The sequence below is a fragment of the Diceros bicornis genome, chromosome 8 (assembly GCF_020826845.1).
Source record: "Diceros bicornis minor isolate mBicDic1 chromosome 8, mDicBic1.mat.cur, whole genome shotgun sequence".
Classification (NCBI taxonomy): domain Eukaryota; kingdom Metazoa; phylum Chordata; class Mammalia; order Perissodactyla; family Rhinocerotidae; genus Diceros; species Diceros bicornis.
Window position 1 is genome coordinate 57,048,312 of NC_080747.1, and position 24,826 is coordinate 57,073,137.

Here is a 24,826-nt window from a genome sequence, read left to right on the forward strand (position 1 = left end):
ACATACAGTGAATATATGCTACATGATGAGTTGGAAGAAGGAATTGACTGAAGAAAAGAATGAATGAATGAGTCTGTGAAAGCCTGTGAGAACATAAAGTTGCTCCCCTTCCACGTCCTTCAGCATTTATGTTCTGTTGCTCCTTTCAATATCACCCCCTTTACCCTGCTATTTTCTGTCCCCTCAATCATATTTATTCTTCAAATCCACTTAAAGCCCCATCTCTTCTCTGAAGTCTTCCCTCAACTCAACCTTGCTCCCACTCCATATAGTATATACCTCTACCATTTATTCATCAACATGCAGTGACCATCTGGTGCTTTGCAATGTTGTTAACATAGAAGATACTAAAGAAATATAGAACAAGGCCCCAGGAACATTCTATCTAGATCAAGAGAAATATACAATTGGGAAGTAATGAAGGAGTCGTATAAGATAATGTCTGATCAAAAGCCAAAATGAGTAATAGAAACAAACAAAACTACTACAGGTGATTAAAATTAGGTGTATCTCCAACTTTGTCTTCCACGGCTACACTCCCCCCATTTTGTTCCAGTGACAGGGAACAATGACATCATTCTTTCATATCTAGACACTTGGTCTGCCTGGATGCTCTCCTTGCATTCGTAATGAATTTCTTTTTATCATTCAAAACGCAGCTCAAGGGTCACTTCTTCTATTAAGCCTTCTCTGCCTTTCTGACTCCAAGAAAATTAACCACACTCCCCTTCATGCCTGTGAATACTCCTAGTATTGCACTTACCAAGCATATAATTACTCGTTAACTTTTGTTTGTCCCCTCCTAGACAGTGTTCCCCCTTCCTATCTGACAGTAACAAAAGTTAATTGGGTAATGAAGTGAATAGTTACAGAAAAGCTTTTGGTAACGCCTCACTGTTTCAGATAATTTTCCATTAACAGGCATTCTGTACCCTAAAACAAGCCAAATCTGAGACAGCTTATCTTCCACATAAAATCCTAGCATGACACAGATTCGTCACTGATTTGGGCTCAGAAGTTGTTTCAGGGACACTTTCTTCCTCCATAAACACATAGTTAAAGAGGTGGCATATCTCAAAAACTCCAGGTGAAGCCCAGGGCCCTGAAAACCTATGGCTAGCACTTTGTTGTTCTTTTTGTGAAAGAAACTTCAGTGAACCCCTGCATTTTGCTTAGGTTACAGTATCTTTTCCCCAGTTTAAAAGAAAGTAAACCATTCAATTTTTGGAAGGCAATTTGGCCATATTTATTGAAATTTAAAACATACATATCCTTTAATACAGTACTTCTAGGAATAATACCTATAGAAATACTCCCATGTGTGTGAAAAAAAGTGTTATAAGGATGTTCATTGTACCACTTTTATAATTAAAAAATAAACTGGAAATGGATTAAATGTCCATCAAAAGGAAATATAGTGTAACCACTCAGTAAGTGAAATAAATCTATATGTACTGACACACAAAGTTGTCCATTATTGGTTAAGTAAAGTTGCAGAGCAATATACATAATCTCATTTTTAACCTATACACAGAGCAGTATATTTTGATGTTTGATTTATATGTTCATACATACATGATAAAACAGGTACGTCCTGGGAAGTCATTTGGGAAGGAGATGGAGACGAAAAAGGATTGTAATTTTTTTATTGTCCGCATTTTTTTTAATTACCCAAGGCATGTCTTTCTGAAATACCCTCTATTCACATGGTAGACATTGGGTAATATGATGTCTACAGCAAATAACTCACCTAATGAAGTGTTGGGAAGTGAAAGAAACCAAATGATTTCACAGACAGCTAAGTCCTGATTGGTCTCTCAGTCGCCAACCTCCTGGAGTTGAGTTTAAATTCCTTCCACAAACTCACAACTCACCAAAGGGTAAAATTTTTTCACCACAGAAACTGGAGAAATCAGCTGGACTTTGAATATTGTTTCACCTGCACATTTTGCCTAGTGGACGGAAAGGTAACAGTAATTAGCTATGTTTCAAATAGAACAATCTTTTTTCAAGCATCATCTTCTCTCAAAAGGAAAAAAAATGGCGTAAAAGAATAACACGATTTTGTGTTACAGGTAGCAATTTGAAACATGGAGACTGCGATTCTACTGTTCTGTCTTCTTGGATCAACTCTGTCATTACCAGTAAGCGCAATATGTTTATTTTTATACCCACCAGCCTTAGCAGCGTCTCTAATCGTACATCTCTCTCTCTTCCTGCCTTCCACCAAAACTGCTCTGTCCCATGACCCAGTCCCTTAGGTTCCTGTTTTTATTTTCCAACGTGAAAGGTGACAAACTAATAAAGTGTTAGTGCATATTTCAGTGTACTTACATTTTTAAAATGCATGCATTCTATCGTGGTAGAACTTCACTTATTTTGGCAAAGCAACAGGGTAGAAGGGACAAACAAATGCCTTAGGTTATATCTACTCAAAATGAATAATTATTTTACTTTCCAAAAAGAATTTGAGATTTTCTTGGCAACTAATTATTTTCTCATGACTAAAGGGGTAAAATGTATTTTCTGATTTTTCTAATTGGAAGCCCAAAACATCTAGATTGTATAAAATCTAAAAAGGCTACCAAATCATGCAATAGCGAGGGAATATTACAAAGCAGTCAATATTTTTGACTTAGAATATTTCATCACATACCGTGTTCACATATAATGGGTTTTTGAAAGAAAGAAGCACTAGTATTCGAACACACACTCCAACTATCCAATATTTTATGGACACAGAAATGGGTGGTTTAGATCTCTAGGTGGACTTTCCTCTAACTGTTTGAGATGTTTGAGTGTGGACATAAATAAAATAATTAGAAGATATTTGCTATGAAACAGCAGAACAAAAAGAAACCATTCTTAGTTGAGCCCCAAGCTCACTTGACACTTCTGTAGTCGCCCATATAATCAACAAATACTTACTGAAAACTCTCTATATACCAGATACCATGCTAGTTGCCGAAGATACAATGGTGAGCCAAAAAAAAAAAACATGATCCCTCATGGTGCTCACAAAGACTGTAGATACTAATAAATAATTTTTCAAAAGAAATGTTAAGTTATAACTACGATTAGTTCTATGAAGGAGATGAACAGGGTGACCTTGTGGGGAGGAGGTGGAACGTGAGTAACCAACCTTCTTCTTATGTCATTCGAAATATACATATGTCCTTCTTGAAAGAAGTTGTCTGCAAAAATTTAATTTCTAAACAAGGTAAATTTGGAGGATAATTTTTTTTAAATTAATTAATTTATTTATTTTCCCCCCAAAGCCCCAGTAGATAGTTGTATGTCATAGCTGCACATCCTTCTAGTTGGTGTATGTGGGACGCGGCCTCAGCCGCGGTGTGTCCGTGCATGCCCAGGATCCGAACCCGGGCCGCCAGTAGCGGAGCGTGCGCACTTAACCGCTGAGCCACGGGGCCGGCCCGAGGAGGATAATTTTTTTAAAACAGGGATTTTGCAATTTACCAAATAAATTTACCAAAAGTCTCTTCTAAATAGGGTGTCTCTAGTGTACTTAAATTACCATACAATTTGTAAAAACTCAAGATAAATAAAACTTTCCAGGAGCATAGCCATCGTTCAAGGTGGGCTGAGGAGTGGCATACAGGTTAATGCAGAATGCTGATAGCCAATGACATGCGAGCAGCTAGAGAGCTAGTGGTGCAGGGGATGCAGGAGATGACACTAAAATGTCTGTTAGGTACAGTAGCAATATTTACTAAATGAAAATCAGGACACATGAACAAGGTTTTTTTTATTATTTGTACATGAATTTATTTAATTATCAGAAAGGCACAAAAAATGAATCCATTTGCAAACATGGACACTTAAGACGGCCTAGTGATTGTTTTCAGTAGATCAAAAGTTGGGGAGTAGGGTGCACATTGGAGATGGGGCAGGTTGCATCTTCAGAAGAGTGGCCTTGGCATGGGGGCCTTGTAGGCCACTGTAGGGTCTCTGGTTTTTACTCTGAGTGAATATGGAAGTCAATGCAGGGGTTGAGCTGAGGAGCGAAAGGACCAGACTGCTGTTTTCAAAGGATCACTCAGGCTGTCATGCCGACAATAGATCGTGGGGCATGAAAAGACCTATTTGCAGAATTTATGCTTACCTAATCTTAAACCTTAAAGGGACCTCTAATGATGGATAATGCCAACCTTACTTCTTACAACTAAGGGAAAGGTCTAAAGTGAAGCCAACAGTCAGTGGGAGCTGCAGGGTATATCCAGTGCCCCCAGGGCTGATGCAGGGCTGGAGGGCCACACCACACTGTCCCCTGGGGTACAGCTAGCCGGGAGCAAAGGCTGACTCAGGTCAACCCAGCCAGGGAGCTTCCACCTGAATGCAGAGGGAGAGCTGAGAGAAGCCAATGGAAGGATTCATGTCTTCAAGGACCAAGAGCACCTGCAGGGATCCTAGTACTGGCTCTGCCACTCACTGTGTCACCTTGGACAGGTCACTTTACTTCGCTGGGCCTCAGTTTCCTCATTTATAAAACAAAACCATACAACTAGATCAAATGGATGGCAAGGACATTTTCACCCCTTAAATTTGGTGATTCTTAATACACTAGGAAAATACCCAGGCCAGGAAGGGGAATGAACTTCCATTATAGGAAATGACTTATCAGGCACGAGGCAAAAGCAGGAAACTTCATGAAAACACAGTAGAAATTATGGCAGCTTACCTTCAAGCGTCAGGAAAAAGCAAATGTTTACAGAGCTAAGGTGCAGACTGTGTATTTCATGCCCTGAAAAAGGAGGAAAGAGGTTACAGAAAAGAAATGGGAGCCTAGGGACTACCACGAGAGACCTTTGTGCCCTACCCAACTCTAGCTCCTCTCACCTTACCCCTCCCAGTCTGAGATTTTTCCACCCTACAACTCCATCTCCTGTTATGCATGAAATATTCTAGGGAATTAAAACTACTTCAAAACACAGAGCCTAAAGACAGACATTTTTGCATTTGGGACAACTTGTTACCTCCTGGAAATAAATAGATTCAAAACCTCAAACACATCCCTGCCTTGTCAAATATTTGTTATCACAGATGCAGCTCAGCCCTGCCTTGGGACTTCCTCCCACAAAGCTGGTTCCAGATCAGGCAACACTACTAAACCAACAGCAGCCAAATCAGGTAAGAGTCTTACAATAGGGAACATTTGCAGACCAGTGGATTTAAAATCAAAATTTACACAGAGTCTCATGACTGAACAAGAGAGAGAAGCTTTTTCCTTCCGGGAGAAAAAAGTACAGAAAGCAATAAACTTTTCTGAAAATTTTGATTTGGGAAAACAAAGCATCGTCTGAATCTTTTTCCTTTTGTCTGAATGATAATTTGGTTTAGCAACCAAATCTGGTAAACTGAAAAACAATAGATACACCTATTGACAAAGCTTGGTCATCTACGCCCTTGAAATACTGTGACGTATCATATGTAATATTTGCCAGAGCTGGCAGAGACTAAGAGATAATCTATAAAAATAATTGCAGATTTCCTCATGTTTTTCTTAAATTCCATTGTTGCTGATGAACTGATTGATGTTACTGTAAAATCTGTTTCTTCAAGGCATGTTTAAATACTTTTGAAAACTGCCTTGTCTCTTGGCTACCGCCTTGTCTCTTGGCTACCGCCTTCTTCCCACTCCAATCCCTCCTCCGCTCTAAAGGACCCCTCCTTACCTCCACTCATGTTCATGTGTTATTGTGTTTTGTGAAACACTGCAGTAACACCAGAGTCTAACGTGCTCTTTTTAGTCCTTGGTCACTACAGAGCACTCAAGTCAGAAGCTTATCCCACTCCTTAAGGAACCTGAAGTTATACAATTTGGGGACCTTCTTTAAGAAAAAGAATATAAAATTTGATACAGAAAAATTAAGTACTAAAGTGAATAATTTATAGTGAGATAAGAAGTAAGAGTAAATTACACATTTTTAAGTTGATGAATAAACTTGACACATTTCCAGGGCTCCTACCAGTGCCACGGAAAGGGGCAATGCTAGTGAAGGGCTCTGAAGCTTCACCTTCACTTACCTCCCTGGTAAATCCACCTCTGACAGGAATACAGGTCACTTGAGGATACCCACCATTGACAGCATAGTGGAAACAGACAGCCTCTTGTCTCATATACCAATTTCAATGCCCTGCAGGTCTTCCCTTCTTTAAGTCTAATGCCTTTGACACAGATGCTTACACTGGGGTCAGATCGGCAACAGGTAAGTACTCTTTTATATCATTTTAATATTCATTGTTAAATAAATATAATACCTAATGGTGAGCATGTGTATATGTGTGTGTGTGTGTATCCACAGATGTACTCATATACACACGTTCATGGTAAATAAGTTGAAAGAGAGAAGACAGAAGAGTCAAAGCGAGTTCGATGCTATTCAGTACATCAAAGAAAGTTTTTCTTAGCAAGAGCGTCTCTAAAGGAATTAATCTAATTCTCAAGTCTTTACTGATGTAGTTCTTCTCACCTCTTCTCTGAGCTTTTCTTCTCATTCCTCCAACATATTTTCCTCACTGCCCCCTACAACATCCATACACCCACACACACACTATGACCAATAACATCACCCCAACAAGAGCAAACTAGAAGGGACAGAAAGATTTTCATTTTTCTCATTCATTTTCTCATTTCATTTTACTAGAATATCTGTATATTTTAATCTGTTTGGGAGATCAAAATAATTAATATGTTCCTTTCCTAATTAATGTAGTTTTTTTCAGGGGTCAGATTTAAATATAGCATTAGACCATATTCAGTCTAGATATGTTATTCTGACCCTCACAATTTTCATGGAGCTACCTATGAAGGAATTCATTTCTTCATAAGAAAACAGTAAGAAAAATTCCAGGAATCATGGCTATTATGGCCAAAAGGGAAGAGTGAGGATAAAATCACCTAAGTAATTTTCAAAGAGAATAGATTAAACGCCAAAGAAAAACTTACTAGGGGAAAAGTTAGTCTGACCTTTGATCCTAATAGACTAAACAAGTCTATGAACTTCACTTCTATATCTAATTCCTAATGCAATCGTATGCTATATATTTACATAGCAAATCCTCCCTTTAAACATATTTTACATTTAGCAAATATACTTTAGTTTCCTGAATATTCAAACTGAAACAACATAATGAAAATCTTCTTCATTGCCCTACAGCTAAACCCTGCTGCAGGAGTGGCACCTGGTGCCCAGACCCTCCCACAGCAGCTGCAGCCACAGGTAAGCTCAATGAGGGGACTTCAGTCTACATTAGGGAGCATTCTCGCTCGGGTGGAAGTCTAAAGGGGAAAAAAAAGAATTTCTTCAAGGTTCTTGAAAATTTTACCCAGACAATTTGCAGGGGGATATTCTATCAAACATAGAACTGTCTTTGGCAATGTGGTTCTTGCTGAAAATCCAGGAAAATACATGCAGAAAACTGAGCATTCTGCCTCTTAACCTCTCTAGAACACGTTTGTAATGGGTAATGGAAAATGTGAAAAGTTGGGGAATATCGAAAGGTAAAAAATATAAGGAGAGAAATTGAGAGGTATCAGGATTCTTCTCCAGCAAGTTGTGTTCTCTATTGAAACCTTTCTGTGTGATGAGAATCATCTTGGAGAAAAATTAAGAAGTGGATAGTTTATATTCATCAAATCTAATCATCTCTTCTTTGTGTCCTTTTTTCATGCCTTCTCTCAAGTCCGCAGGGCTTTCTAGTTCTTTTCCTCCTCCCATCATTGCTTGCTTTCAGGAAAAATCCTGAAAAACCCTCTCACACTAAGATTTAAATGACGCACTTAGGGCATCACTACTTTTGGAAGTGTTGGCATCTTAACCATGGACAAAGCCCAAATTTTTACCTTATGAAACTTCTCTAAATAGCTTAACAGTCTCTGGAGAAAAATATAATGATCCCTTTATGACTAGATTAAGTCATTATGGATAACTTATTCTCTCCAACAGGTGAACTCAGGCCCTATCTTTCCCATGTAATGGTCTAATTTTTTTGTAGCTTTATTATTTATTACATACATGTGTTAATTATAGGGAATTTGAATAGTCTTTGTGTTTTGAAATGTTCCCTTACAGCATTGTTTTTAATGATTGCTTAGTATTGCATTGTATTGCAAAAATTGGGGTTTTTTCCCAAAATTTGCTTCTATAAGCGATAGACTAATATATCCTAACCATCTTCCTACCTGTGTATGTACACCTGCAGGTTTTAATAAGAGGAAGCAAGTATTAATTAGTAATTATAATCAAATCTGAGTTTAATTGACAATATAATCATATGCAACCAATACTTTACTCTGTACCTTCATTTGTTCAAAATAACAACACAAAAAACTCTATACTGCTTCATTTATTCATATTTGTGAAATTTTGTAACTTTTTTAAATTGAGATGTATCCTTGTCTATCAGTCGGTACTTATTACTTTCTGATATATTACAGCCTTCACTCAAAGTATTAGCTGCTTATTTATATCAATAATAAAAGTGATCCTCTGAAAAAGACTAGAGAGACAAATAAATTGAAAATCTCTGTAACACGTGATGCTGGTATAATCCATATATCAATTGTTCAGCTTCAGTCTCAATGGCTACTCTACTCTGTTCTTGAAGTCAGGCTTAGAACAATTTCATATTCACCAAAAAGTATCCACTCCAGTCAAAGGCATTAGTGGGCACTGTAGATGTGACTGAGGGTTCAATAGAGAGGGTTTGATATTACACGCTCCCCAACATGCAATAATGTAAATCAATTCCCATATTCGGTGATGGTTCTTCAATATCTTTAGCTATGCCACCACCAAGGGTCCCCATACTTGACTTTCTCCTGTGCAATCCCAGTAACCTCTGACTTTGCCTTTCTTTATGCAGAGTGGCTTACATGCTCTGTCAGAAACTTGAGCACCTGTCCATAGCTCCCATTTATCAAAGCAAGCCAACATGGTTGAGTGAACTCCAGAACCACACAACTGCTGGTCAAATCTCAATTCTCCACTTATTACCTGTGTGATGTCGGCCAAGTAACTTAACCACTCTGTGGCTCACTAGTCTCATAATTTAAGATGGGAATTAAAGTAGAACCCACTTCTAGAGCTGTTATAAGGGTTAAAAGAGTATATACACATAAAACGCTTAGAACAGTGCCTACCACATAGTAAACACTCAATAAGTGTTAGCTATTATTATTTCAAATGAATTCTCTGCCAACTACTAATAAAAAGTTATCTCCTTATTGGTCCGTTGGTGAATAATTAAATTATCTTTCATCACAGTTTTTACTTAGACATCTGTGGTTTCGTATTTGTATCTTTTTGCTCCTTCCAACTTGCCCTTAAAGAAGAAATTCCTATTTTGTTCTCTCTCATATCCCGAGTGTCCCTTCTCCCCAACCCACTTTCATATTGTCACCCTGAAGACTAGTTGTTTATTTGTCAGTAGCCAAGGATCTGATTGAGAGGAAGGCTTTTTCTTAAATGCATGTACTTTTTACCTTTTGGCATTATGGGCATTACTATACCAACTGTCTTGGGAAATAATAAAATTAAGTCTATTTCATAAGACTTTCAAATCTTTTGGGTTGGTTAGCATTAAAAGTTCCATTTTGACAACTTTCCTGATGACACTGTGTGAATTTCTATAGAAATAAAAATAAATCTTTGACAAACTCTAGATTAGTCCTTAGAGTACTATAGCACACCAACACCTCCACCGAAATTGTTTCAACCATAAATTCATAACATTTACGTAGTTATCAGTGACTAGTAAAGTTATTTCTCCCTTAGTTCTAAGAGCTCTGCCAGTGCCAGGGGTTGTTAAACAATATTATCCATCATTTCCTATCAGTGCTCTATTTTAACAGCAAAATATCCGGGTAACCATTATGAAACTAAATATATATGCTTCAAGAAATCTATTTTAAAATATCATTACGTGTTTTAATGTGTCTTCTGCCACATAAAAGGAACACATGCATTTTTATCACATTTTATATCATTATTACTTGAAATAATTTTTGGTTTGAAGATAGCTTGAGAGTAAAATTATTTTTGTTCATCCAATTTACTTTCACCTTCTATATGTGCTGCCTTGGACTGGTTTTTAAATCTCTCTGGATCTAATCTTCTTCTTTTTACAAAATGGATGAATTCCGTTTCCCATCCTGTTCTATGAGTCCATATCTATTTTTACAGATGATACATTAGTAACAAATACTGTATCCTTTTAAGAAAGTCTCAATATTTATATCATGTGCCAGAACTTACCTCTAAATATATTTTTTTTACTGAATTTTTCACTATTTTTTTCAGATGTTACCAGTTTTTGTAGCACAAATTGGAGCCCAGGTAAGATTAATTTTTAATAAGACTTTGATTTTAAAACATTTTAGTGTGAAATACTTAATCCTGCCTCAATTCCTCAGGTAGGGCCAAGTTTCCTGTTTACTTTGCACTGTATGGAGACTGATAATAAGTTGTTGGTGCCATCAAGTCAATTCCAACTCCTAGCGAGCCCGTGTACCCTGTATACAGCAGAGTGGAACCCTGCCAGGTCTTTTAGCACCATCCTCTCACCTTCCAACACTACATCCGACAATGCTCTGCTGCTATTCATGAGGTTTTCATGGCCAATTTTTTCAGAAGTGGGTGGCCAGGTCCTTCTTCCTAGTCTGTCTTAGTCTGGAAGCTCTGCTGAAACCTGTCCACCATGGGTGACCCTGCCGGTATTTGAAATACCAGTAGCATAGCTTTCAGCATCACAGCAACACCCAGCCACCACAGTTTGACAACCGACAGATGGGTGGTGTGGTTCCCTGACTGGGAAATGAACCCAGTGAGAGCACTGAATCTTAACCACTAGACCACCAGGGCTGGCTGATAATGACAAGAGCTAACACTTATTGAGCACTTACTATGCACCAGGCACTGTTCTAAGTACTTTATTATTTATTATGTACTATTTCATTTACTCTTCTAAACAACCTCTGGTAGACAATAGTTTTCTTTGCAATCTGAAGATGAGTCACTAGAGATACTTACTTGCAATCACGCAGTTAGTAAATGTCACAGATGAAGCAACCAGTCAATCCTTTAAACCACACTGTTAAGAAAAAAATTAATTAATGGGGCTAATCTAATGATTAATGATTTGAGGGATTTATTTTTTAATCTCAAATTTATTTATTAACTATAGATCTTTTTCCTAAAAAATGACCGAATACTTTCTCTTCTCTCTCTCTATTTTCCTTTGGGAAAGGTAATTCTTGAGCTCACTGATAAAATTGCCAAAGGCCAAGACTAAATATGAGCATCAGGTGGCAGCTTTTACTTCTAAAAGCAGAGCCAATTATAAAATTCATATCAACTCTTAATTCCACACCTGGGAACACATCCCAAGGAAATAATCTAAAATACAGCAAAAGTTTATTTACAAATATTTTCATCAAAATGTTTATAGTAGAGAAGACTATTGGGTGCAACTTAATTAAACAAAAGGAAAATGATTAAGTAAACTGTGCAATGCAAAAGCAAATACTTTGTGACCATACAAAAGCGTATTTATTAAAAATTGTCAGTAACATGGTTAAATGATTGTTGTGTAGTGTTAAAAGAAAAGGTAAGAAACAAATTGTGTAAATGACATGACTTCTATTACGTCTAGTATGTAAAACAGAAATGTATGAAAAAGATCTGGAAGAAAATACATCAAACTCTGCATGATGGGATTATAATTTTTTTTCTTTCTTGTTTTCTGCATTTTCCAAGTTTCCTCCAATGTACATCTATTACTCAACAATAGAAAAATATATAATTTTTAAAATTCAGAAGACCTCACATCACTCAGATAATAAGTGTTAGCAGTCCAATATCATGTGCTGACTTGAGTTTTGTGATACAAAAAGGATTATTCCTAGCCATACATTACACATCAGACACATTAACTTCACCAAGGCAGTTTAAAATACTGTTGAAAGTAAAAAAATCTCTCTTTATAATCTTCAAAACTACTTTAAGTTTTTAAGTTAAGTTATACATATCTTGCCTGGAACATATTAAAATTTGTCTAATAACGTGTTATTTTCCTTTTAGGGTACTATCCTAAGCTCAGAGGAATTGGTAAAAAAAATTTTTTTTAATTACTAGCATTTCAAATTCTTTTCACTGCTACCACAATGCAGTTTTCTGTCCTCATGTAGTCTCTTTTGACCACAAACCCTAAACCTGATGCATACTACAATAAACAGAACATTTCTGTAGATCCTTGCGTGGGGTTGTCCTTTGTCTAGTTGGGGGTTTCATCATCTTTCTTCAGCTACTTTTCCATTAATTTGCCTTAGCTTTTGTTTTCCATATATTGATGTCAGATTCAGTTGTATCCAGAAAGCCAATGCATATTTTTATACTTTATATTGATTAAAATTTAGGATTATAAATTATTGAAATGCAAGCAGATATAGAATAATATACATATTGATATTTATCACAGGAAATATTAATTTTATTGAATTAAATTTTTAATTTTTGTAGGAAAATACATTATTTTTCTAGCATCTTACAGTGGTGAATGGACCCTTCCTTATACATATGAATAACTAGAGGGCTGAACCTAAATAAAACTCATATTACCATTCCCAGGCACTTCTATGCATTTTCCTGTAAGTGATTTTTAGAGAAAAACTACTTGAATTAATGTGGTATCTAAACATGACACTGAAGTAAAGAGTTGAAGCAGTATTTGGAAAGGCAGTTTTTAAAAAATCTTTCTATTACGAAAAAGGTAAAGACTTGCTAGATTGTCCACAAATAAAATCAAGTAACAGGGCTCTTTTGCCAACACTGATACATGAACACCCATAACTACCAGTTATTGAGCCAATTCTCTATAACAGATACCTTGGTAGATCGTTTACATCCATTACCTTTAATCTTCATCAAAGTACAAAGTAGAAATTTTTAATTCAATATTATACATAAAGAAACTGAGGCTCAGAGAGCTTAAGCAACTTAGGTCCCAAGGTTGAAAAAGAGTACATCCAGATTGAAAGCCATTTTTCTATCCACTATACCAGTGGTTTTCAAACTTTTTTCTAAAACCCACAGTAACAGCTACATTTTTCATGCAACGAACACACACACACATACATACAAGTTTCAGGAAGCAATATTTACCCTGACCATATGGAATGCACTCGGTAATTTATAGTCTATTCTTTTTGTCTTACTTTTTAATGATGGGCACCACACACCTTCTTTATTTCAAATCTATGGATGTCATGACCCCCAATTTGAAAATTTCTGCACTCTATCGTGTCTCTCATCCAGCATAAGTCTAATCCTGGTTTCAGTGCCTCATAAATCTAAGACAGGTTCTCCCAAACTTCAGTCCTGGACTACCAAATCAGGACCATTTGGAGTGCTGGTTAAAAATGCAGATTTCTGGGTCCTGCCCTAGACCTGCTCAACCAGAATCTCTCTAACAATGGAACATGGGAATCTGCCCTTTAACAAGCTCTTCAGGTGGTTCTTATGCAAACTAACAATTGAGAACCACACTCAAGGAAACTGACCTGTATCTTAATCATGAGCCCTCGACCCTTTTTATTCTATGAGATTGCATTCAGAACTGCGAGGTCCCAGGTGACTGGTTCCTGCCTGAATTCCAAAATCAGCTGATATCAAATTATTTCTTCTTAGGAGGAACTTCTCACAGTAATTTTTTTCTCAGGAAAAAAAAAAGTGTAGGCAGCAACAGCATTCATTACCAGTGTGCAAATCATTGAAAATCTGACAGAGAGGAGTTCCGTTGAATAACCGAACTGCCAAGGGAAATATTTCTGACTGAATATTCCAATGCCTTTGAAAAATACATCAAAAGAAACTTGGAAGGATGCAAACCATGACATGAGGGTTGATTAATCTACTTGAATTAATTTGTCCATTAATTTTTAGTCTCCTAAATTACTTTAAAAAATTATGGGCAAAAGAAAGACTATGGTGTAGGTCAATAACAGAGACAGAGCCTGCTGTAATTACGTGGCTTTTCTGCCTTAGTTCTACCTCCAGATACACCTGATAGTAACAAATTATGCAATATTCCTTTTCCTGTGACTGGCTTGCTTCTGGCTTTCCCTTTCTGAGGGCAATGGGGCACAGCAAGGAATCCCAGTAATGAAACTAGCATAAAGCTTGGCTCAGAAGAGGGAGGCATTTCCACTGAGGAATGCCCCATCTTTATTATTTTCTCTGACCCTATCTTCTCCATCCTGCCATTCCTGCCCAAACTTGCTGCCCTCAAAGGAGAAAAGGCTGGTTGACCAGCCTTCAAATGTGTTCCTTTGACTTTGTTTTCTGTTTCCTTCCCTCATTCCAGCCAGTGGCCCGGCAAATCTTCACAAGCCTCATCTTCCAGCCCTTGTTCCCCGGAGCCATCCTGCCCACCAGCCAGGCTAATCCAGATGTCCAGAATGGAATCCTTCCTGCAGGACAAGGAGGAGTAAAGCCTGCCATCCAGGGAACATCAGAGAGCCCCTTCCCAACTCCCAGTGACCCAGACGATGACTTGGGAGGGACCACCCCTGCAGGCATCCAAAGGGGTACGCACACTACCAAGGAAACCACCACAAGGTCCCCAAATGGTAAGTTCTTCAAGCAGGGAAAAAGCCCCTGGGCTCTGAAAGTCGTCTGCAGAGTGAGAGAGAAGAGTTCTTTGTCTTGCTTTGACAAACATGGATCTTAATAAAACCAGGGAGCCCCTTTACTCTCTCACAGTTGATTCCAGCAATGTGAGGGGATGTTTTTACTGGGCCACCAATCCTATTGTATCAACCCAGAAAGAAGACATTTAGTTGCTGGCATAACATACTTCGCATCTTAGGTCGAAGTTATTTGACCTATATTTGGAAACAGACTATGCTCTCCCTTTCCCGTCTCACCCTGTGCCCCCAAACACACACAGGCCCACAGCAAACACAGTTGATCAATCACAATACTCTTTTCTACTCATTGATCGTGGATAAGCCTCAGAACCTTCCAACATAATGCTGCAAGCAGCCACTAGTAATAGACCAGAGTTAGCACAGTAGATGACCCCATGTGCCATTCTCCTCAGATGGGATTGCAGAAACGTGGCAAAAATAAGCTCTCCTAGCACCAACAAGCAAAGATAATCATTTAACAAGTGGGCATGTCTAGAACCAAATGTCCTTAGAGATAACAAAAGAATGATTTGATATTGATACTCTTACTCCTAGAAAAGAAATTTCGATGTCAGGTAAAAATGTTTAAATTCAATATGCTTTTACCTATGTTTAAAAAGTGTTTTATTTTCTTCTAGGAATTCAATAAGCTGTTCCCAATTTTTTCAACTAAACCTCCTCAAATGTAGTGGTATGTGTGAATCTTTTTCACTGATCATATTATGGGATAGATTGAGACACACTGGAGAGAATCAGAAGCAATTAATTCTTAGTTGATCTAAAAACTTTCTTGAAATTTCAGAAAACATAATCTTCCTAGAGAATACAAATTTCTGAAAAAGAATAATTAAATGGATAAATTTGTCTTTGAAATGTAACATTATGCCACTTTGAACCTAGAAGATATGTGTATTAAAACGTATTTTGAAACTGACTCTTTCTTCTTTGGGGATGGAGGAAAGTTGGACACTTTCAGAAAATGCATTACCTCAGGATCCATAGATGACACTCTAGGTCTAGAACTTTCTTTGGAAAGAGGCAGTGCTACAGTTACGGGAGTGGACATCCAGCAATGGAAGGACAATTTCTGATTTCCTCACACCATCTTATGACCCACTATCTCCGATAAGAGCCACAAATTTAATTTTCAATACCCATATTATTTTTGATCATCTAAAATATACAGTGGAAACAAAGAATTATAAATCATACTGCCTATTCTCAAGCTGCTTATATACAGAGCTAGTGATTGCGGCATTTAACGTTTAATTTTGGTATGTCTGAGAGTGAGAAATGACATTGATAAAATAAATCACTCTTACTCTACACACCTGAAAGGTAGAATTTAATCTGATTTAAGTTTATAACCCATACTGTTGCAGTTCATTCAGAGTGAGAGAGAGTGGGAGGGATTAACACAAACTATGCTACAGCCCCCACAAATGAAAGATGTGGGTAGGTTTAATAACATTTCTCACTATATTTGAGTTAGCCCCATCATATGGAACAAACCCAAATATACACCCAAAAAATATATTCCATGTTAAGTTTTTCAGGTGGTTAAAGATTTACTAGTGGTAAAGATTTATTAGCCACAGTTACAGATTTCCAGAATCTGAGTGACATATTTATGAATTGCCAAGGTTTTCATAGCCAAATGAGAGTAAATTAGGATTCAGTTTTCCAAAAATATTTCACCATTAATGTCATGCGATACTCATTAAAAGTGCTATCAAAAGATTTCCCAGGTAAATCTCTATCAAAAAAACACTCTCAGGGCTGGCCTGGTGGCATAGTGGTTAAGTTTGCATGCTCCACTTTGGCAGCCCAGGGTTCGTGGATCGGGATCTCAGGCACGGACCCACACACTGCTCATCAAGCCATGCTGTGGCGGCATCCCACATACAAAATAGAGGAAGATGGGCACAGGTGTTAGCTCAGAGCCAATCTTCCTCAGCAAAAAAAAAAAAAGAAAAAGAAAGAAACATTCCCTCTGAGTGTCTTTTTTTAATCTATAAAATGGGGACAAAAATCCCTGTCACAGATATCCCACAAGGTTAGCATGATGATCAAGGTGGATGATACATGAAAGCACTTTGCAAACTGCAGACCACTATAGAATTTCATTTTGTTTCATTTTAATATCCCTCAAACCAATTGAACTTATCTGTCCTCCCATCTCCACACCTTCTCCCTATACTTCCTCATGGTACTTGAATTATTAGTTCAGGTGTCTGATTACCAGCTTGACCTTCTGGGCCAGGTGTCTTCCTGGAGAATGCTACTCTTGGGGGATCTGAAGATTTTCCAAGGGCTACAGGTAGACAGATGGTTTTAAGGGCTTAATTTCCATTCGTCACACCCACATAGGTACTTTCCCAAGACAGATCTGCCCGAGAAATTAAAAATGTTTAGTTATTAATCCATTTTAAAATATCAGTAATACATAATTACATGTTAACACAAATAGCATACTTTTAAATTAAAAATAACTATGTTTTTTAAAAATTTGATGAGAATGGTTATTTAATTAACAAAATTAGTGAGAAGAGTGGTTTTATCTTTGAAATCTCTTTCATGTTTGACTTAATAAAAGATAGTATGATTCTCATATCTTGTTCTGCATTCAGTCTGCATCTGTCACAATATCACAGATGTAGTTGCTGGAAAATTCCACTGTATACTTGAGAGAATGAGAGTGAAAAAGGGAAATGTAATCTTTCCATTATCATAAAAATAGTTTTACCTCACTAACCTACCAAAAGGATCTCAGGGACCCCCAAGAGTCCTCACCAAACTTTGAGAACGACTTTGAGCAATGTCACATCCATTTTTCTATCCTCTCTCTGGTCATATGTTGAAAATTGCATGATGATCTAACACGTACGTGACTTCGCACACAGACATTCTCGTTGCCTATTGTACTGCCACAGTCTGTGCCCTACAAACACAGTAATTCTAATAAAATCAATCTCATTCAATTCCTATCAAAAAAGAAAAAAATATATAGTAAATGTACAATTATATGTGCTGCAATATCAAATATGTTCCTGGCAGAAGAGATCTTCCCTGTCAATGACGCATCAATGAAAACTGAAACCTCTGCTTCCGATTTTATAGTCTGATTGGTAGAATTTTCCACAGACCAGCCTCTGGCTTTAAACTTTATAGACCTTTTTTCTCTTCCATTACCACGTACTTCTGCCATCAAGCGCCACAAGACAAGTTCACATTGCAAGGCCAACTCTCGCCTTTCACTTTGGTGTCCCAACCCTTTGTGCATTGTGATGGTGGGGGGCAGGAGTGTTCCTGAGAGCCATTTCTAAAATGGAACAACCAGAGCAACTTAATTATTCACAAACCACATGAATATACCCCACTAAACCCAAATTCAATGTATCCCCAATTCGACTTTTCTGAGGCAGATCCCAAAAATGCCTGTGATCACCCCACTGCCGTTGGACACAGACCACGTGTGACGAAAGGAAAGTCAAGGTGGAGAGAGACAGATGTTTTCACTGGTCATGGTTAAAATATCTTACCTTTTCAAGAGTTACAAAACATAAGACCCTGTGAACACATTGCTAGCATCCTCTTGGGGCCTTGGAAGGAGCCCATGCAAGTGAAGGGCCCTGAAGTTTAAATCTAAACTTCACTAGCTTCTTAAATCCATCTCTGCCTTGCTACCTTTACCCGCTTCAAGACATTCTATTTGCCCTTCCTTTCCCTGTACTTTGTGTTATTTTTGCAATAATCCTATGTATGTCCTTATTGGAAGGCAAAAAGTTCACGATAACACCTACCTTGTTCTAGGTGACGAATTCTGCTTGGAGTACAAAGCAAAGGGAAATAATATATACTGATGGCATTCTATGTGAGAAGTGCAAAACATTTTTGGAAAACCGAATCCTAATTTACTGTTGGCAAAGTCATAGATACCAAAGTCTAAAGAGGTGCTGTCCAATAGAAATACAATGTACATAATTTTACATTTTCTGGTCTACATGAAAAAGGTAAAAAGAAGTAGATAAAATTAAACTTTAATAATATATTTTATTTAACCTAATATATTAGTAGTAGTATAATTTGACATACATACAATATAAAAAATTAATGATTTATTTTACATTCCTTTTGTTGTTGTTGTTACTAAATCTTTGGAATCAGATGTGTATTTCCATTTACATCACAATTTAAACTAGCCACATTTCAATTGCTTAATAGCTACATATGGTTAGTGACTACCATATTGGACAGTGCTGATCTAGATATAATGGAAGAAGAGCCACCGGGCTAAAAGTAACACCTCAATTTAACCAATGAGGAATCTAAAGTTTGGTATAAGTAACATTTGCAAGGTCACACACATCGCTAGCATTTGGCAGAGATGGGATTTGAATATGGGTTTGCATAATAAGTTATAAAGTTGAAAGAAACTTTTCTAAATTACCAAAAATAAAAATAAAATTTAATCAATAATGCTAGATCATCTGGACCATCTTTCTATTCTCTCTATAGAAAATGATAATATAAAATCATTGTCAGGGGCCAGCCCGTGGCTTAGCAGTTAAGTGCGCACACTCTGCTACTGGCGGCCCGGGTTTGGATCCCGGGTGTGCCGAGGCACCGCTTGTCCAGCCATGCTGAGGTGGTGTCCCACATACAACAACTAGAAGGATGGGCAACTATGACATACAACTATCTACTGGGGCTTTGGGGAGAAAAAGGGGAAAAAAAAAAGGAGGAGGAGGATTGGCAATAGATGTTAGCTCAGGGCCGGTCTTCCTCAGAAAAAGAAGAGGATTGGCATGGGTGTTAGCTCAGGGTTGATCTTCCTCACACACACACAAAAAAAGAATCTACACATTTAAAAAAAAATCATTGTCATATGAAGAGACAAAAAAATGTAAGAAGTAAGTAAGGATGATCTTTTCAACAAATGATGCTGGAACAACTAGATATCTACATCAAAAAAAAAAAGAAAAAGACTCTAAACTATGACCTTACAACTTTCACAAAAATTAACTCAAAATGACTCATAGACCTAAAAGTAAAATGCAGAACTATAAAATCTCTAGTCTATAATAAGAGAAAAGTACTCTCCATGAAAGAAAAAATTAATGTTAGACTTTCATTAAAATTAAAAATTTCTGCTTTGCAAAAGACAGTGTTAAAAGAATGAAAGATAAGCCATAGACTGGGAAAATCTTAGCAAAACACATATCCAATTAAGGACTGGTATCCAAAATATGCAAAGGATTCATAGAACAAAACAATAAGAAAACAAACAACCCAATTTTTAAAAATGGGCAAAAAATCTGAACAGACACGTCACTGAAGAAGACATACAGATGGCAAATAAGCACATGAAAAGAAAATAATGCTCGACATCATATGCCAGCATGAAATAGCAAATTCACAAAAACAGTGAGATACCGCTACACACCTATTAATAAGGCTAAAATCCACAGCACTGGTAATACCAAACGCTGACAAGGATGTGGAGCAACAGGAACTCTCAGACATTGATGGCGGGAATGCAAAATGGTACAGCCACTTTGGAAGACAGTTTGGCAGTTTCTTACAAAACGTAACATACTCTTAGCCATATGATCCAGCAATTGCTCTCCTTGGTATTTACTTAAATGAGTCAAAAACTTACGTTCACACAAGAATCTGCATACAAATATTTATAGAAGCTTTACTCATAATTGCCAAACTTGGAAGCAGTCAAGATGTCCTTCAGTAGCTGAATGGATAAACAAACTGTGGTACATCCATACTGTAGCTATCAAGCCACAAAAAGTCATGAAATAAGCTTAAATACACATTGCTAAGTGAAAGAAGCCAATCTGAAAAGGATATATATGATTCCAGCTGGATGACATTTTGGGAAAGGCAGAACTATGGAGACAGCAAAATGATCAGTGGTTGCCAGGGTTTCAGAGTGAGGAAGGGATGGACAGATGGAGCACAGGGGATTTTTAGGGCAATGAAACTATTCCACAGGATACTGAGATGGTAGATACATGTCATTATACACTTGTCAAAACCCATAGAATACACAACATAAAGGGTAAACCCAATGTAAACTATGGAATTTAGTTAATAAAATGTATCAGTATTGGATCATCAATTGTAACAAATGTATCACACTAATGCACGATGTTAACAGCAGGATCAAGCGGAGAGGAGAGGGAAAGGGGATAAAGGGAAGCTCGCTGTACTTTCTGCTCAATTTTTCTGTAAACCTAAAGTTGCTTTTTTAAAAAAAGTCTTAATTTTTTAAAAGATACAAAAAAAATTGATTAGTATTTTAAAACATTAGCCCACAGTGTTTGCAAATTTCTAAGGTTTGCTAGAAATTATGGGGCTAAGAGATGGGAAATATCGCCCCCTAGTGGTCCTAAGATGAAAAACTAAAAGTGTAATGAACCACTCAAGGAGCCAAGGAAAAGACAGCAAATAGCCCTTTTAGGGAGACAAGGTACATCTAGAAACAAATTAAGTCTTAAATCTGATAGCCATCCGAAAATCCAAGTAAAAACTCAAACAGTTAAGAAGAAGGGTGATTAAGGACAACATTTAAGGAAAATCAGAGAATGCATGAGCAAAGTAGCCAGACCTGGTGGTCTAGTGGTTAAGACATTGCGCTCTCACCATAGTGGCCAGGGTTCGTTTCCTCGTCAGGGAACCACACCACCCATCTGTCCGTTGTCACACTGTGGCAGCTGCATGTTGCTGTGATGCTGAAAGCTATGCCATCGATATTTCAAATACCAGCAGCGTCACCCATGGTGGAAAGGTTTCAGCAGAGCTTCCAGACTAAGACAGACTAGGAAGAAGGACCTGGCCACTCATTCCGAAAAAATTGGCCATGAAAACTCTATGAATAGCAGTATAGCATTGTCTGATACAGCACAAGAAGGTGAGACAATGGCGCACAAAGACCAGGCAGGGTTGCGCTCTGCTGTACACGGGGTCGCTAGGAGTAGGAATCAACTCGACAGCACTAACAACAACAAACGAGCAAAGTATATAGGTGATTGATGCTTTATAATATCCCTTGGGTAGGAAGACCGCTGCAGGAAAATGAAATAATGAAACATTGGTAGAGCTGGCCAGTAGACATCTAACCCAAGATGTAAGAAGCCACATTCAGGAAACTCAACTGGACTAAGCCAACAGAAGTTGAACTTTTAATTATTAACATACCTAAAACTTTAAATTTGTAACACTAAAACAGGTAACAATATACTCAGTATGAAATGAGTGTGTGACAGATTTTAGACCAATACATAGGACAAATAATTGCAAAAATTATTCACTTCAGAGTAAAATTTAAAAGAACAGCTAGTTTGAATTAAACTTCCTTTAACTTTATAACTACAAGAAGACATTACATAAATGAACATCTTCACAAGCAGTACACGTATGCCCCTTATGGAATCTACTAAACATTTTTAGGACCTAAAGAGCCTACTGTTTTTTTTTTCAGTGTCCCTATGTAACTGAGAATAGAACAATTTGAGAAGTTGTAGAAGAGACGTCATAGAAGGAAGTCAGCACAAATAGGATCACTTGCTATGCAGATAATCCACTCCCTCCTCAATCCCATTCCACGTGGACAGCCACCACTGGATTTGGTGGACACACTCATATTGCAAATTGCATCCTCGGTACTCTGGGTGCAACCTCCTGAATGTCAATATATATGCTAAGGACTTTTACTGTCACTCTATGTTCTAACCTTCTGATCTAAGTGTCATTCATGAGTTTTTTCTCGCTGTGTCTAACCTGCTGTTAACTCCATCTATTGTTCTCTTAATTTTGTTTATTGACATTTTCAGTTCTAGAATTTCTATTTAGCTCTTTTTGAAATCTGCTATACCATATTTTATAGTTTCTAGTTCTCTATCAAAGTGTTAAAGCTCTGCTTCTATCTCTTTGAATATAGTCTTGTTTTTTTCAAAGCAAAGTATAATTCTAATTATCTTGATTCCTCATCAGTCTCCTCTTGTTGTCTGTTTTTCTTCTCATTCTTCCTCTTGGGATCTTACCTCCTATTGAATCAGGTTATCTTTGAGAGCATGCGAATGTTGTTTCTAAAAATTTTTCATAGAAACAATTAGGGCCAGGGAGTATCTTTGTTTGTTTCTGCCAGGAGCCCAGAGGAACAACAATCTGGATTATCTTAATCCAACTTCAGAGTTTAAGATTTTTCTGGGTCACTCAGATAAAACAAAGCCGGGCTGCAGTCCCTCGAGGGCTGACTTACTTCTGGTTCACCCCTCCTGGGCCTTAATCGACAGCAGATAGTAGCTTCCCAGGGCTCCCAGCTTGGATGGGCCCTGGACGCCGACTCTTGTTCCTGTAAGCCAACAAGCTTATTGAACATGCGGCTCAGCCACTTCCAGATCGGCAGCCAGCTCCAGGGCAAAAATGGCCCCAAATGCTAGACTCTCCTCTCTCGACTCTTATCCTCTCCTGGATCTTGGCCTAATTCCTCATTATCTGATTAACTCTTTAATGATTTAAAATTTTTTTATATGTCATTTAGCTTTTTAGTTGTCTTGAGCAGGAAGAATTAGTCCAAATGACTTAATCTACCATTACTGAAACCAGAAGTCCATTCCTGATCTTTACTCCTAACCCATTCCACAGTATCTTTGGCAGGGGAAAGATCTGTTAACAATCAAAAGGTGCATAGTGTTCGAGGAAGTAGCTGGTCCCAACACCTGATGGTTCCCCGAAACTACGAATGTGGACGCTCAGCCCCTGTTGTTCTCAACTGGGGCTTAGTTGCTACTTCTGATAAAGTAGGAACAGACCCTCATGGACCTCACACCACCCTAAATCAAATGAGGTGATTACTCATTAGAAATACAATACATCTGGAATTCTCAAAAACTAAACATTAACGGTCCCCTCTTGTCCTGAATGAAGAAAAAATTAACAAGACTTTTGTATGGAAGGTGTGTGAGTGTGTTTGTATGTGTCTATACTGGACTCCTAATTATTATGCTAGTTATTCTGCTTACTTTGAATACCTATACATGCTTTCATTTAAAAAGTAAAATTATTATACTGGGACTATAAAAATATCCATTATTTTTTGGAGCTGGTGCAGTTTATCAAATAATGAGACTTTCAGCCAGTCACCAATTGATTATTATAATTTTGTTTTTGAAAGCAGAAGCAGATAGAAAATATTTTAAAGGCAGAAAATTATAAGAAGGAAAATTTAGTCACCCAAATTCGTGCGTTACTACCATTATCACTGTGATGAACATTTTCTAGTCACATTTTCTGTGCATATTACATGTATTTTTTTCACAAAGTTGAGTTTATACTGCAGCAGTGTATACTGTTACATAACGTGCTTTTTCCACTTAACAGTCATAAATATTTTCTCCCGTCATTATTTTGCTAGAACATAATTTTAATGTCTAAATTGTATTCCACTTTATCTATTAACCATAATTTATGCAACGAATTGTCCAACATTATTAAAGGAATTTTGTACAATAAGAAAATCTTTACTTATCTGTTGATCTATCTTTATAAAAAGTGAAGTTGGAATTTCCTATCACCGTGAGCTTCTTTCCCTCCTTCTCCCTACCTGAGTACTGGTATCAGTGAGACGACTTGGTGTTTTTTCCTTCTTCCTCCCCATCGGTGTGACATGATATGTACCAGAGGTAATGGTGGAGGCATTTGGTTTAAGAGAAGGGGAAGGGAAGAGAGAGTTTTTAGGAATAATATCAAATGGAAGACAGGCTAAGAGGTGGCCTGCTTTGGCAGTGGGAGAGGTCTGACTGGCTCGTAGACACTCCACCCGTGGGATGAAATCCCCCTCAATTAGCCCCATCCATGGGGGATCAGATGAAACTGAAACTTGCTCTGGAAACCTGGGACAAGAAAGTGTGGGGCCCTAGATTAAAAGAATCTAGAAGCCACGGAAAAGATTTAAGTCCAAAAGGAAGGTTTGTTTTTTCTTCTACAAAATATAAAGCAATATAGAAACAGAAACTGTCATTTCCATGACAGGTGGAGCGACTCCTGTCTGTGGGTAAACAGTGAGGATGACTGCACTGATGGCCCCAAGGAGTTATGTGG

At 37.6% G+C, this 24,826-nt stretch overlaps 1 protein-coding gene across 1 annotated transcript; it reads left to right on the top strand.

Annotated features, from left to right (window-relative positions):
• The first annotated feature begins 2,090 nt into the window (after positions 1 to 2,090).
• AMTN (amelotin) lies at positions 2,091 to 23,577 on the top strand. Its single transcript, XM_058546344.1, has 8 exons — positions 2,091 to 2,144; positions 5,062 to 5,148; positions 6,162 to 6,227; positions 7,179 to 7,241; positions 10,323 to 10,358; positions 12,102 to 12,128; positions 14,383 to 14,647; positions 23,372 to 23,577. The coding sequence occupies exons 1-8, from the start codon at positions 2,091 to 2,093 to the stop codon at positions 23,575 to 23,577; spliced, it is 804 nt and encodes a 267-aa protein (XP_058402327.1).
• The last annotated feature ends 1,249 nt before the right edge of the window (positions 23,578 to 24,826 follow it).

Bases quoted from the DNA above. Each gene is read 5' to 3' on its own strand.
- AMTN (XM_058546344.1), top strand. From the start codon at position 2,091: ATGGAGACTGCGATTCTACTGTTCTGTCTTCTTGGATCAACTCTGTCA. The intron at 2,145-5,061 runs GTAAGCGCAATA...TTGTTATCACAG, and splicing joins GATCAACTCTGTCATTACCA to ATGCAGCTCAGCCCTGCCTT. The intron at 14,648-23,371 runs GTAAGTTCTTCA...CCCATTCCACAG, and splicing joins CACCACAAGGTCCCCAAATG to TATCTTTGGCAGGGGAAAGA.